This window comes from Stegostoma tigrinum, chromosome 6 (genome assembly GCF_030684315.1).
Source record: "Stegostoma tigrinum isolate sSteTig4 chromosome 6, sSteTig4.hap1, whole genome shotgun sequence".
In the NCBI taxonomy this organism is placed as follows: domain Eukaryota; kingdom Metazoa; phylum Chordata; class Chondrichthyes; order Orectolobiformes; family Stegostomatidae; genus Stegostoma; species Stegostoma tigrinum.
Window position 1 is genome coordinate 64415426 of NC_081359.1, and position 12055 is coordinate 64427480.

A 12055-nucleotide genomic window follows, 5' to 3' on the forward strand; every position below is an offset into this window, starting at 1 on the left:
AAATCTCAGTTTGTCAGGCGCATTAATTTCTTGAAACCCTTTCACTCTTCATTGACCTTGGGCAAATGAGCTTATTGCCCTAGCTGAAATGAAATGAATGATAAATGCAGAAAGTGCCTTTGCTGAGTAATGGGACTGCAGTGAGGCTTCTCTAGAGTTTTATTCCTCTACAGCCTGAGGCAGCTCAAGGCCCCCTGCTGTTCATTTAAATAGGTATGTCAAATCTGCCTTGAAATGCTGCCTGTTTGATCTGTGGTAATATTTGTGAAGGTTCCATATGGACTTGAACCCCTGCAGTGGCAAGAAATAATGTACAACGCTTCATAGTGCAGGCACAAATTTTCAAGAGGATGCAAAACCACATTTTAGTTGTTGGAAAGGATGACATAGCTGAGATGTGACACTGTCAACTTCTCACATCGTTGGGCAGAGCACAGTACAAGTCTCAAATTAAGCTCAACGTTCCATTCAAAGTTTAAACTTTCAAACTGTATGCTAGATTATTTGTTACCTGCATTTTGGATTATTTTTTAAACCACATTTTCATACATATGTAGTCTGTACAAAATATACTGTCCAAATTTGTGAAAAAGTGAGTTTTGACAGGGTTGTTGGGACTTCATCCCTCTACAGTATATTCTCTCCCTTCTCCATAATCGTTGGGTTGAGTAAAAGTGGAACAGCAAAGCCATTACTAATTAATCACTAATTATTTCACTGCAAAGTGTATGTAACCATTATGACATCAGATTCATATAGTTATGTTACTTCTTAAAACAAAAGACAGCTGGTTCCAAAATATTATAATTGTCCATTATGAAATAAATGGTAACTTAAGTAGCTTTATACCTTATCTTGTTAACAATATTTGGTTTATTACTTGGCACGGAGGCTATTAAATGACATTGCTGTGAATGAATATCTTCAATTTATGGTGATTCGATCTCCTTTTTAAAGAATAAAAAAAGGAATGTTTTGTATTTAATTGCCCGAGTAACCTTTGCTTATTTTTAATTCACCATAACATTGACTTACCAAAAAAAATCACTGATGTTTTATGCTACTAATTATTTGTGAAGCATTTTGAAATATATTAGGACTCTATTAACATGTTAAAGATTAACTAATTTGTTCTTTCCATTCTTAAAATAATTTGTGCCGATTCAAATGTTGGAGAATGGAATGTAGTACTTAACTTGGGTATACTGAATTTTAACACCATTCTGATAAGCACTAATTTTTAGTAAATTTGGCTGCTGCCTGAAATGCACCTATCTCCAAAGGCTACATGCCATTGACAATATGACGAATGCAAAACTCTAGTCCCAGAATGTGTATCATTTGGACCCAATGTAACCTGTTTTTGTTTGCTAATCTATCAGTATAGCTTGTCCAGTTAGCAAGAGGCTGACCTCAAATTTTGAATGTCTGCAAACTTTTCCTGAAACCAGCTTTGGTTAAAGTGATTTAAAAACATTTTTTCCTCCATACAGGAGAAGGAAGAATTGAACCAATGGCCTGTACCGCTCCCTTGATATTTCAGTTGACTTTCCTGTTTAAGAAAGCAATGATTCAATAAGATGCCATAAAGGAGAAATTTGCAACCTGTTTGCTTGAGGCGTCTTTAGCAAGCACTTTTTTTTAATGCAGATACTGTATAAGTATCGTACTGAGCACAATTCAATTGGAGGGTGTCGGGGGGGGGTGGGCGGCACGGTGGCTCAGTGGTTAGCACTGCAGCCCCACAGCGCCAGGGACCTGGGTTCAATTCTAGCCTCGGGTGACTGTCTGTGTGGAGTTTGCACATTCTCCCCGTGTCTGTGTGGGTTTCCTCCGGGTGCTCTGGTTTCCTCCCACAGTCCAAAGATGTGTAGGCTATGTGGATTGGCCATACTAAATTGCCCGTCGTGTTCAGGGGGTGAATGCTTTATAGGATTATGGGGGATAGGTCTGTGTGGGATTCTTCAAGGGGCAGTGTGGACTTGTTGGGCCAAAGGGCCTGTTTCCACACTGTAGGGAATCTAATCTAATCTAATCTAATCTAATCTAAAGCCAATCTCTCAGTGCTGTTCTTAAACTTATTGTTTCATAGAATCCTCTACTGTGTGGAAACAAACCCTTCGGCCCAACAAGTCCACACCGATTCTTGGAACATCCCACCCAGAACCCCCATACCCCTATAACCCACCTAATTTACACATTCCTGAACACTACGGGCAATTTAGCTTGGCCAATCCACCTAATCCTGCACATCTTTGGACTGAGAGAGGAAATTGGAGCACCTGGAAAAACCCACGGGGAGAATGTGCAAATTCAACACAGATAGTAGCCTGAGAGTGGAATTCAGCCTAGGTCCCTGGTGCTTTGAGGCAGCAGTGCTAACCGCTGAGCCACCGTGCTGCCCTTTTTTAAGCCTACTACACCTGGCATTCCCAGGCGGTCTCCCATCAAGTATTAACCAGACCTGAGTTTGCTTAGCTTCCAAGATTAGACAAGCTCAGACATTTTCAGACTACTATGGCCATAGGCTGTGATACATAAGGACCAGGAGTATTTAGCTGTTTTGATATATTGCGATTGGGGCGGCCTTATTTAAACTTTGCTGTCTGAGGGCATCCTGATGCTCTGTACAGTTCCCACTTTGAGCAGGAATCTGAGGTGCTGACTGAAAAAGTGTGCTGTCATGGAGAGGAGGTGATTTAATGAAGGTGCATTCCAGCCATATTTGTGTTTTATGTAGTCTTAGTCGTTGTAAACATCATGACTAAGTAGTTATTCCCCCAGGGGAAAAAAAATCATATCATCTCAGGTCCACCTTATGAGGGAGCTGTACCCTGAAAGCTTGTGATTTCAAATAAACCTGTTGCTCTAAAACCTGGTGTAGTATAGTGGGGAGGCGATGGCCTAGTGGTATTTTCGCTGGACTGTTAATCCAGATAATGTTCTGGGGACCTGGGTTCAAATCCCGCCACAGCGACTGGTGGAGTTTGAATTCAGTAAATATCTGGAATTAACAATCTAATGATGACCATGAATCCATTGGTTGTCGGGGAAAAACCCATCTGGTTCACTAATGTCCTTTAGGGAAGGAAACTGCCATCCTTTCCTGGTCTGGCCTACATTTAATGTGGTTGACTCTTTACTGCCCTCTGGACAATTAGGGATGGACAATAAATGCTGGTCCAGCCAGCGATGACCTTGTCCTGTGTATGAATAAAATCAGAAGTCATTTTTTATCACATCAGTGATAACAATATGGCAAGAAACCTCACCTGACAGTTATCATTCTGTCAGTTATGACTCTGAGTATGACCATCACCATTCCTGGATACGTCCAGTCCCACCAGCAGGGTGGGTGACACAGTGAGTTGCAGTTGGAAGGGAGTTGCCCTCGGAATCCTTAACATTGACTCTGGACCCCATAAAGACTCATGGATTCAGGTTAAACATGGGCCAGAAAACCACCACATACCACATTCCCTTGGCTGATGAATCAGTATTCCTCCATGTTGTGCAACACTTGGAGGAAGCACTGAGGGTGGCAAGGGCGCACGTGTTCCCTGGGTGGATGATTTCAGTTTCCACTACCAAGGGTGGCTTGGCATCAACACCACTGGTTTGAGCTGGTAGGATCCTAAAGGGCGTAACTGCTGGATTGGGTCTGTGAAAGCTGGTGAGGGAACCAACAAAAGGGGAAAAATATGCTTGACCTCATCCTTTTCATTCTGCCTGCTGCAGATGTGTCCATCCATGATAGTGTCAGTAAGAGTGACCACCACACCCCAGCCTTTGTGGAGTTCTGCCTTCACATTGAGAATACCTTCCATTATGTTGTATGGCGTTATCACTGTGTGTCAAATGGGACAGACTTTGAACAGATCTAGCAATTCCAGACTTTACATCCAAGAGGCATTGTGGGCCATCAGTAATAGTAGTATTGTACTGCAGCACAATCTGCAACCTCATGGCCTGGTAAATCCCCAACTCAACCATTACCATCAAGCCAGGGGTTCAGTCCTTTTCAATGGAGAGCAGTACCAGGTATACCTGAAAATGAGGTGCCAACTTGGTGAAACTACCAAGTAGGACTTCTTTCCATACAGTATAAGCAGCAAGTGAAAGACAGCTATCCCATTCCACAGCCAATAGATCAGATCTAAGTTTTGCAGTCCTGCCACGTCCAGTTGTGAATGACAGTGGACAGTTAGACAACTCACTGAAGAATGAGGCTCTACAGATATCCCCATTCTCAATGATGGAAGAGCCCAGCACATCAATGCAAAAGATAAGATTGAAACATTCGCAGCAATCTTCAGCCAGAATTGCCAAGTGGATGATGCATCTCGGCTTCCTTCAGTGGTTCCCAGCATCACAGATGCCAGTCTTCAGCCAATTTGTTTCACTCCATGTGCTATCAAGATGATGTTGGAGGCGCCGGATAGTGCAAAGGTTACGGGTCCTGCCAACGTTCCTGCAATAATACTGAAGATTTGTGCTCCAGAACTTGCCACTCGCCTAGCCAAACTCTTCCTGTACAGTTACAACATTGGCATCTACCTGACAATGTGGAAAATTGCCCAGGTATGTGCTGTGCAGAAAAAGCAGGACAAATTCAATCAGGCCAAATACTGCTCCTTTCGTCTACTCCTGATCATGAGTACAGTGATGGAAGATGTCATCAATAATGCTGTCAAGCAGCACCTGCTCAGTGATGCCCAATTTGGTTTTCACCAGGGCCACTTGGTTTCTTAACGCGTTACAGCCTTAGTTCAAACATGGACAAAGCAGCTGAATTCCATGTGTGAGGTGAGTGTGACAGCCTTTGCTCAGCATGATTCGTGATGACTCAGATACTGAAACAGTCCATCCTCAATGCAAGAGGATCTGGACAATGATAATGGGAACTGCAGATGCTGGAGAGTCCAAGATAACAAAGTGTGGAGCTGGATGAACACAGCAAGCCAAGCAGCATCTCAGGAGCACCAAAGCTGACTTTTCGGGCCTCCGATAAAGGGTCTAGGCCCGAAAAGTCAGCTTTGGTGCTCCTGAGATGCTGCTTGGCTTGCTGTGTTCATCCACCTCCACACTTTGTTATCTAGGATCTGGACAGTATCCAGAATTGGACTGTCAAGTGGCAAGTAACATTTGTGCCACACAAATACCAGGCAATGACCACCTCCAATAAAAGACATTCTAATCACCACACTTTGGGGGTTACCAAAATTGCAGAAACTCATCCCCGACTCCCCAAAATGTGTCCACCATCTGCAAGTCACACAGGTTGGATATGCAATGAAATCCTCCCTACTTGCCTGAATGGGTACAGATACAACAACACTCCAGAAGCTGACACCATTGCAGACAAAGCAGCCAACTTGATTCACACAGCATCCACTCCCTCCACCACTCGCTCAGTAGCGGCAGTGTGTACTAGCTACAAGACGCACTGCAGAAAATTCACAAAAATTCCATTGACAGCACCTTTCCATCCCACAACTACTTCCATCTAGATGGACAAGAGTAACTGATAAATGAGTACTGCACTGCCTACAAGTTCCCCTCAAAGCCATTCACCAACCCGACATGGAAATATTCACTATCCTTCACTAGCTCAATCAATAGTGTTCCTTCACTATCACTGGGTCAGATTCCTAGAATTCCCTCCCTAAGGGCGTTGTGTGTCAGCCTATAGCAGGTGAACTGCAATGGATCACCACCTTTCAAGGCCAACTACGAACTGGCAATAATATTCTAGCCAGCCAGCAATGTCCATGTTCCACAAGTGAATTTAAGAAAATGAAATGACATGAGTATTGAGAAATTATTCTTTCCTCTTCGTGCTGTTTCCTCCAACTGTGACTTCTTGTGCATCTTTCACATCCTTTGCCACACAATTGGCCGACATTTCTGAGGTCACTAGTTTTTCCTTGCCATTTGCCTTTTTAGTCTTTCTGTTCCAAAGTACTCTTTGAAAATCTATTGTACAACCATCAACTTCAGTTCAATGTCAATTTGTGTCTGATACTCATCAAGCAACAGTTGTCGTTTAGCTACTTTTAATCGCACTGCATAAAGGCAGACTATTTTTGAGAGTGGAACCTTCAACTTTTAAATCATAGTTTCTAGACTGTTACTTGATAGTATTTTTGTAAGTTCAGATATTGTCTATGTCTCTGTGATATCCTGATTTTGTTATCAGACTTGGAGCATCTCTGTTGAAGTCGACTGCATAGCCTTTTAGGAATCGCTGTACAGGGAACAACACCTGATTTGTAATTTCAATCCAGGACCGAAAAAGATGTTATGTGGGAAATTTCATTACTGCTAATCTGCATTGTTTTTTGTCTCTGACTCTCGTTAGTTAGTTAACTTATTCCTTAGTAGTTATGGAAATGTATAAGATGGTGGTGGTGATGATGGTGATTTTGTTTTTTAATTGCAACAATAGTGGAGGTGGCCACTTCACCAAAAAAAACACTCATCCACCTTTTTACTTTGACTCCTAACTGGATTATGTAATTTTATCTTGGAGTTTTTATTATATTGCCCGATTGTAATCAAGATACTTTGTTTTAAATACTGCATATAATGAGTGCATACTTATTTTGGTTATTGGTTTAAATGCTATAAGTTGTGTATTTGGCATTCATGCTGTTCGTAAAATTAAACTAATACATCAAAAAGTTTAAATCTTGAATTAAGTTGCTGTGTTTGAATTTTGCATGGAATTGTTTCACTGTTTCATTTTGTTCTGACTAATTATGAATCGCATTATTGTTCCATTTCCCACTACCTATGATTGGAGCAACATGATGATATCACAGAACTATTACAGTTCACAAAGTAATTGCTGGATTATTGCCACTGTTATTCCTAGTGGACCCTTCAATCCTGATCAGCTTTTCCCTTTCAAACAGATTTCTGGCAAAATGTTTAATCAACCCAGCCAATTCTAGGGACAGATACACAGTAGTTTAGAATGTGCTGTTCCCTATGCTCTGATGCAGCTCATGATTAGCTAAAAATTGCTTCATGTGTAACATTTTATCCCTATGGACAACAGTCATAATAAATGCATGAACTTCCCTATGGGCTAAAAGTGTAGCCCATTGAAGATATTCATGTCATAATTGTTATGTGGGCCAAAAAGTTTAAGCTATTTTCAATAGTTCAAACTTGAACTCCTTTGGAGACAGCCTTCCATACATTAAATATTTCCTAGCCAGTCTTGTACGACAGTTAAAGATTTGTTATTGTTGCAGTATTAAAGAGTGTCTCTCTTTTCAAGAATGTTAAATCGAATTGTTAAATTAGCTTCTGAAAGTGCTTTCTCTGCCCTTCTGTTGGTTGAGCAGAATAGAGTGCATTGGAATATGGCATTTATTTCAATACCTCATTGTACATCCTTCGTTGATCTAAAGGTGGAAAAAAAGTGAGGTGAATACAATTAATGCTTTAGTTGAACAATACAACTGAATGTAATTCATACAGTTCCTCATTGCTTTAAAAATGTATTGAACATTCTTTGCTAAAATGGGCTTTCTTTTTAGAAAATATTTCTGCATAACAATGAATAATTGGGGTTTGTGGTAAATAACTGTATATTAGCATATTACTTATTTTAAGTACCAACATTTCTTTGTAGTAATTTTGTCACAACTCACTGAGATAATTGCTGGAAATCCAGGTATTCCCAGAGTTGTAACAAAGGTAAAGATTTTAAAAAGGAGGTAGAATTCCCCAATTTACCTGTCTTTGAGACCAAAGTTGACAGTAAGCATGGACCAGGTTTCTATACCTTTTTATTTTAAGAAAAACACTATATATTACACATAATTAGCCTCTAGCTTTGGTTAACCACCACCTGCAGACACCACGACTAATTAGAGCAGTAATCTCCTTATCGCATCTCTGTTGCATGTGCGCACAGAGGGGTAGGTGGGGCAGTGGGAGGGGTGGGATTATGCAGAAATGATGGGCTGTTGACAAAGAGCAAAACTGGAAAAGCAATTCAGTTGTTCATGTTTACAAGGGTCCCTGAGGTGATTCTTACAATTTTTGACTTAATACTGCTTCTCAGTTGACCTCCGGGTGCATCCGCTAGTTTCCATGATATGGAGTTGACGATGTTGGACGGGGTGGTCAAAGTCAGAAGTCAATGATACCAAATTATAGTCAGGTGATGAAAAAGCAGTGCTCCGAAAACTTGACTTCAAATAAACCTGTTGGACCATAACCTGGTGTTGTGACTTTTGACTTAGTTCACTAGTTTGCAAGATACCCTGAGTAGCTGTTTCAAGTAAAAGTTTCTGTCTTATTAATGGCCGTGGGGTGACCTTAGAAGTTTATAAAGTCATGATGGGCATAGATATGGTGAATAGCCAAGGTCTTTGCCAGGTTAGGGGAGTCCAAAACCAGAGGGTGTAGATTTAAGGTGAGAGGGGAAAGTTGTAAAAAGGACATGAGAAACAACTTTTTCACACATAGGGTTGTGCATTTATGGAATAAGGTAAATACAATTAGAAGATTTGGACAGGTGCATCAATAGGAAAGGTATAGAGGATTATGGGTCAAAAGAGGGTTAATGCGACTAGTTTAACTAGTTTAGTCAGCATAGATGAGTCGGGTCAGAAGGTCTGTTTCCATGCTGTACGACTGTAAAACTCTAAGTCACAGCTTAATGCAACTGTTGAAGGGAAGATAAATTGATTTTCTTTAGATTTAAAGTGACTTACTGCAGAGAACAGAAAGTGAGAGTTCCTAACCTAAGATAGTAGTCTGGAACAAAAACAGTAGTGGCTGGAAAAGCTCTGCAGGTCTGGCAGCATTTCTGAAGTGAAATCAGAGTTAACATTTTGGGTCTTCCACAGAACTGGTCTGAAGGCTTCTCTGGTTCTCGTGTTAAGCTGCCAACAAGATACAATCTCTCAATTTTGGCAGGCAGAAGACCTTTATCATTGGTTTGTTGGTTAGTAACCTGTCCATAATCTGCTACTGTTGACAACCAAAGCTCCATTTATATACAACCCTTCAACTTCTGTTTGTCTGTAACCACTGCTCTTACCCATAGCCACATAAACAATGAGTATAGAGTTACATGCTTTCAAGCCATGCAGCAATCATTGCAATTCCTGGTTTTAAAACAGATCTTTCTCAATTTAGAGCAGAATTTGAAAAAAATACAAAGATGCAGTGTTTTGCAGCTGCTGCTGCTTGTTGTTTTTTTTTCATTACGTTGCAATACTGTACTTAGTTGGTATTCCTATTTGTGTGACAGAAGACTGCCCCACACCTGACTGAACTTGTCCTCACCCAATCTTGAGTTTTTTTTTTCCAAAGAAGTGTAATTGCACTCAATATTAACTTTGTCTCTTTATGGATACCGACAAACATGTTGGATTTAGCCAGCTCTTTCCTTTTCTTTTTCCCCCACTTTGCTTCAGCAGAGATCACTGCCACTATGAATAAGATTAGAAATTCTTGAATATTGTAGTTACCATTCTTGTTCCTTTTGATTATTAGGAAGTTTATTGGTAAATCAGAACTTTTGGCACAATTCATCACTTGTAGCTTTATTGGACATTATCATGTAAAAGTAAAGGTGTCATAGTCCTACCAGAATATAGGGCTGCCCTACCATCGGAGAGATGGCTGGTGGGGGTTTAGCCTGACATTCATCATGCCTCAAGCAAAGGGAAATGTTGATAAGGAAAGTCCTTTGTAGTAACTCAGCTAGTGTGGGAATTCAACCCTTGTGGCTAGTATCACTCTGCATTGCAAATGAACTGCCCAGCTAACTGAGCTAACCAGCCCCCATTGTTATTGTGTAACTTCACTTTAAAAACATTTATTGCCAGTTTGATTTGATTTGACATTTAACAGGTATTGAATGAGCTCTATCGCCACAAGTGTAGTTAAGCCTTGTATAACAAGTAGTGAAATTCAGTAATCGTGTAACCCTGCTACTTGTGTTTATATTTGTATCCTTGGACTTGACAAATTTTTGAGCAGAACTGTGTATGCTTGACTAGTCACATACTTAAGTGCACCCAAAAGGCAGCTTTCAATGAACTATGAATTCACTAGTAGCGGAAATATTCTTTTGGTTCTTCAGCACGTGGGCTCTACATTGTTGCTTTATCAAGAATGTTGATTTATTTAAATATATATAAAACACATACATACATAAATTGCGTACTATAAAAGCTTGCTATTGGATTGTTATAATGCTTGATGTGAGTTTGCCTTAAAAAAAAATTCAAGTCTGCTCATTAAATTATTACAGGATACCTATGAACAATTTCTTAATATCCAGAAATTTGAAGATCAACTGAGAGGCAAAGGTCTTTTTTCCCTGGATTACAAGCCAATGTAAGTTGCTGCTTTTTTTTTCACTTTGGGAATGTGGCGTCACTGACCTTGATTATGCCAGCATTTATTGTACATTCATAAATGCCCTTGAAGATAGTTATCTGCTGCCTTGAACCACTGCAGTCCTTAGCGTAAAGATACTCCCTGAACAACCTCCTATTTCTGACGCCCAAACAGGGGACTTCAGTAGTTCATAATTGCCCTTTTAAAGCTCTAAGAAGTCGAAAGGTTTAGTAAGGTACTGAATAAATGTGGGGCTTCTCAGTGTTTTAAAATGAAGTGCTGAATTGAGACATTTTTCTTCAGGTTGATAATGATGGAAGAGTATTTAAATTAAAGGCATGCTAAAATTAAGCATACTAGCACATCACTCCTGCTTGCAGACCCCAATTGGAGGAGATATGCAGCAATTCAGAAAGATCTGTTGGAAAACAAAAATTGAGAAGCATCCTTCTATTTCAAGGGAGTGGTTATTTTACTCTATTCTCTGGCATTTTCAGTGGGGAAAGAATTATTTAGGCATGTGAATTAAAGTGACTAATGTCGATTATAGAATTACTGAAGTCATTTGATTAATTTACCGTGAAAAAATAACTGCCCAATTTCAGTCTAGCAGAATAATTTAAGCCTAATTATCTGATTTTTGTCTGCCCTCATTTGTTTGACTATTATTTATTATACTTTGGTTGAAGTAATTGAATATGAAAGATATGCAGCTTTTAAGCATTGACAGCTTTTAATTCAAAATGTTAAGTGCTGAGTGTGGTAACCAAAATGTTGTCATGAAGGATAGATATAATTGTACAAACTACAGTAGACAAGTGTCACAACTTTAGGATTTGCAAGATAAATAACTTTTGTATTTTGCAATGTCATAGATGGGTGGCTCTTCCAGTTAATGTTAGTGGATTCTAAAATCGCACTTACAGCGTGAACAAAGTAATATCAATGCCCATAAACACAGGTAGATGTTAAAGTTAATGAAGGCACGCATCCATCTGTAGTTTACCTTGTTTATTGAAGAGCGGAAACAGTGCAATTGAACAGAAACTCCAGGCCTCTGACACCCCCACAACTTCTGTTACTTATGCTTTGCTTTTCAATGCATTTCTCTGCCATATTGCTGTAACTTGTGCCAATGATTGTGGAAATTTAAGAGCAAGTTATGCCACTGCAATGTGAATTTCCAGTCTTGCTATAAATAAATTATGCTTGAAATACACTTTGCCAACCAAATAACCAGCATGAATTATTTACTATTAGAGGTTTCTGCTAATTATTGTAATTTCCAGGCCTTCAAGAAGCTGCGATAATTGCGCTGAAACCTTTGGCCACAAAAATGCGAAGTTTTGAATTTTTTAAAAATTTCTAAGGAACTCAGTCATTTTTTTTTAAGTAATCAGTAGTTTTGAGTCATTTAAGAATTGTTTGTTCACAAGGGATGAATTAAGAAATTTTAAGTGCTTAATTTTTTGTGATAAACTCCTTTTTCACAATATCGATCAAACTTTGCCAAGTTACCATTTGTTAAATATTTCTAAGCAATTAAATAGCTCTCTTCTATTATGTCCTCTTGGTTGAAATACTTGTGATATGCGGGTTTGGTGAATCACTTTTGAAATAGGCACAATGTCCATCAGAATTCCAAACTGCACTCGATCTTTTTATTTTTGAGACTAGGTTA

The 12055-nt window shown here is 39.6% G+C and overlaps 1 protein-coding gene across 2 annotated transcripts in view; it reads left to right on the plus strand.

The window, feature by feature from the left end:
- Positions 1-12055, plus strand: part of mrps9 (mitochondrial ribosomal protein S9) — an 80261-nt gene that overhangs the window by 41609 nt on the left and 26597 nt on the right. For both annotated transcript variants that reach the window (XM_059646606.1, XM_059646605.1), the window contains one exon: positions 10286-10371. In XM_059646606.1, the coding sequence (XP_059502589.1) occupies positions 10286-10371 (86 nt within the window). The remainder of the gene's footprint in view (positions 1-10285; positions 10372-12055) is intronic.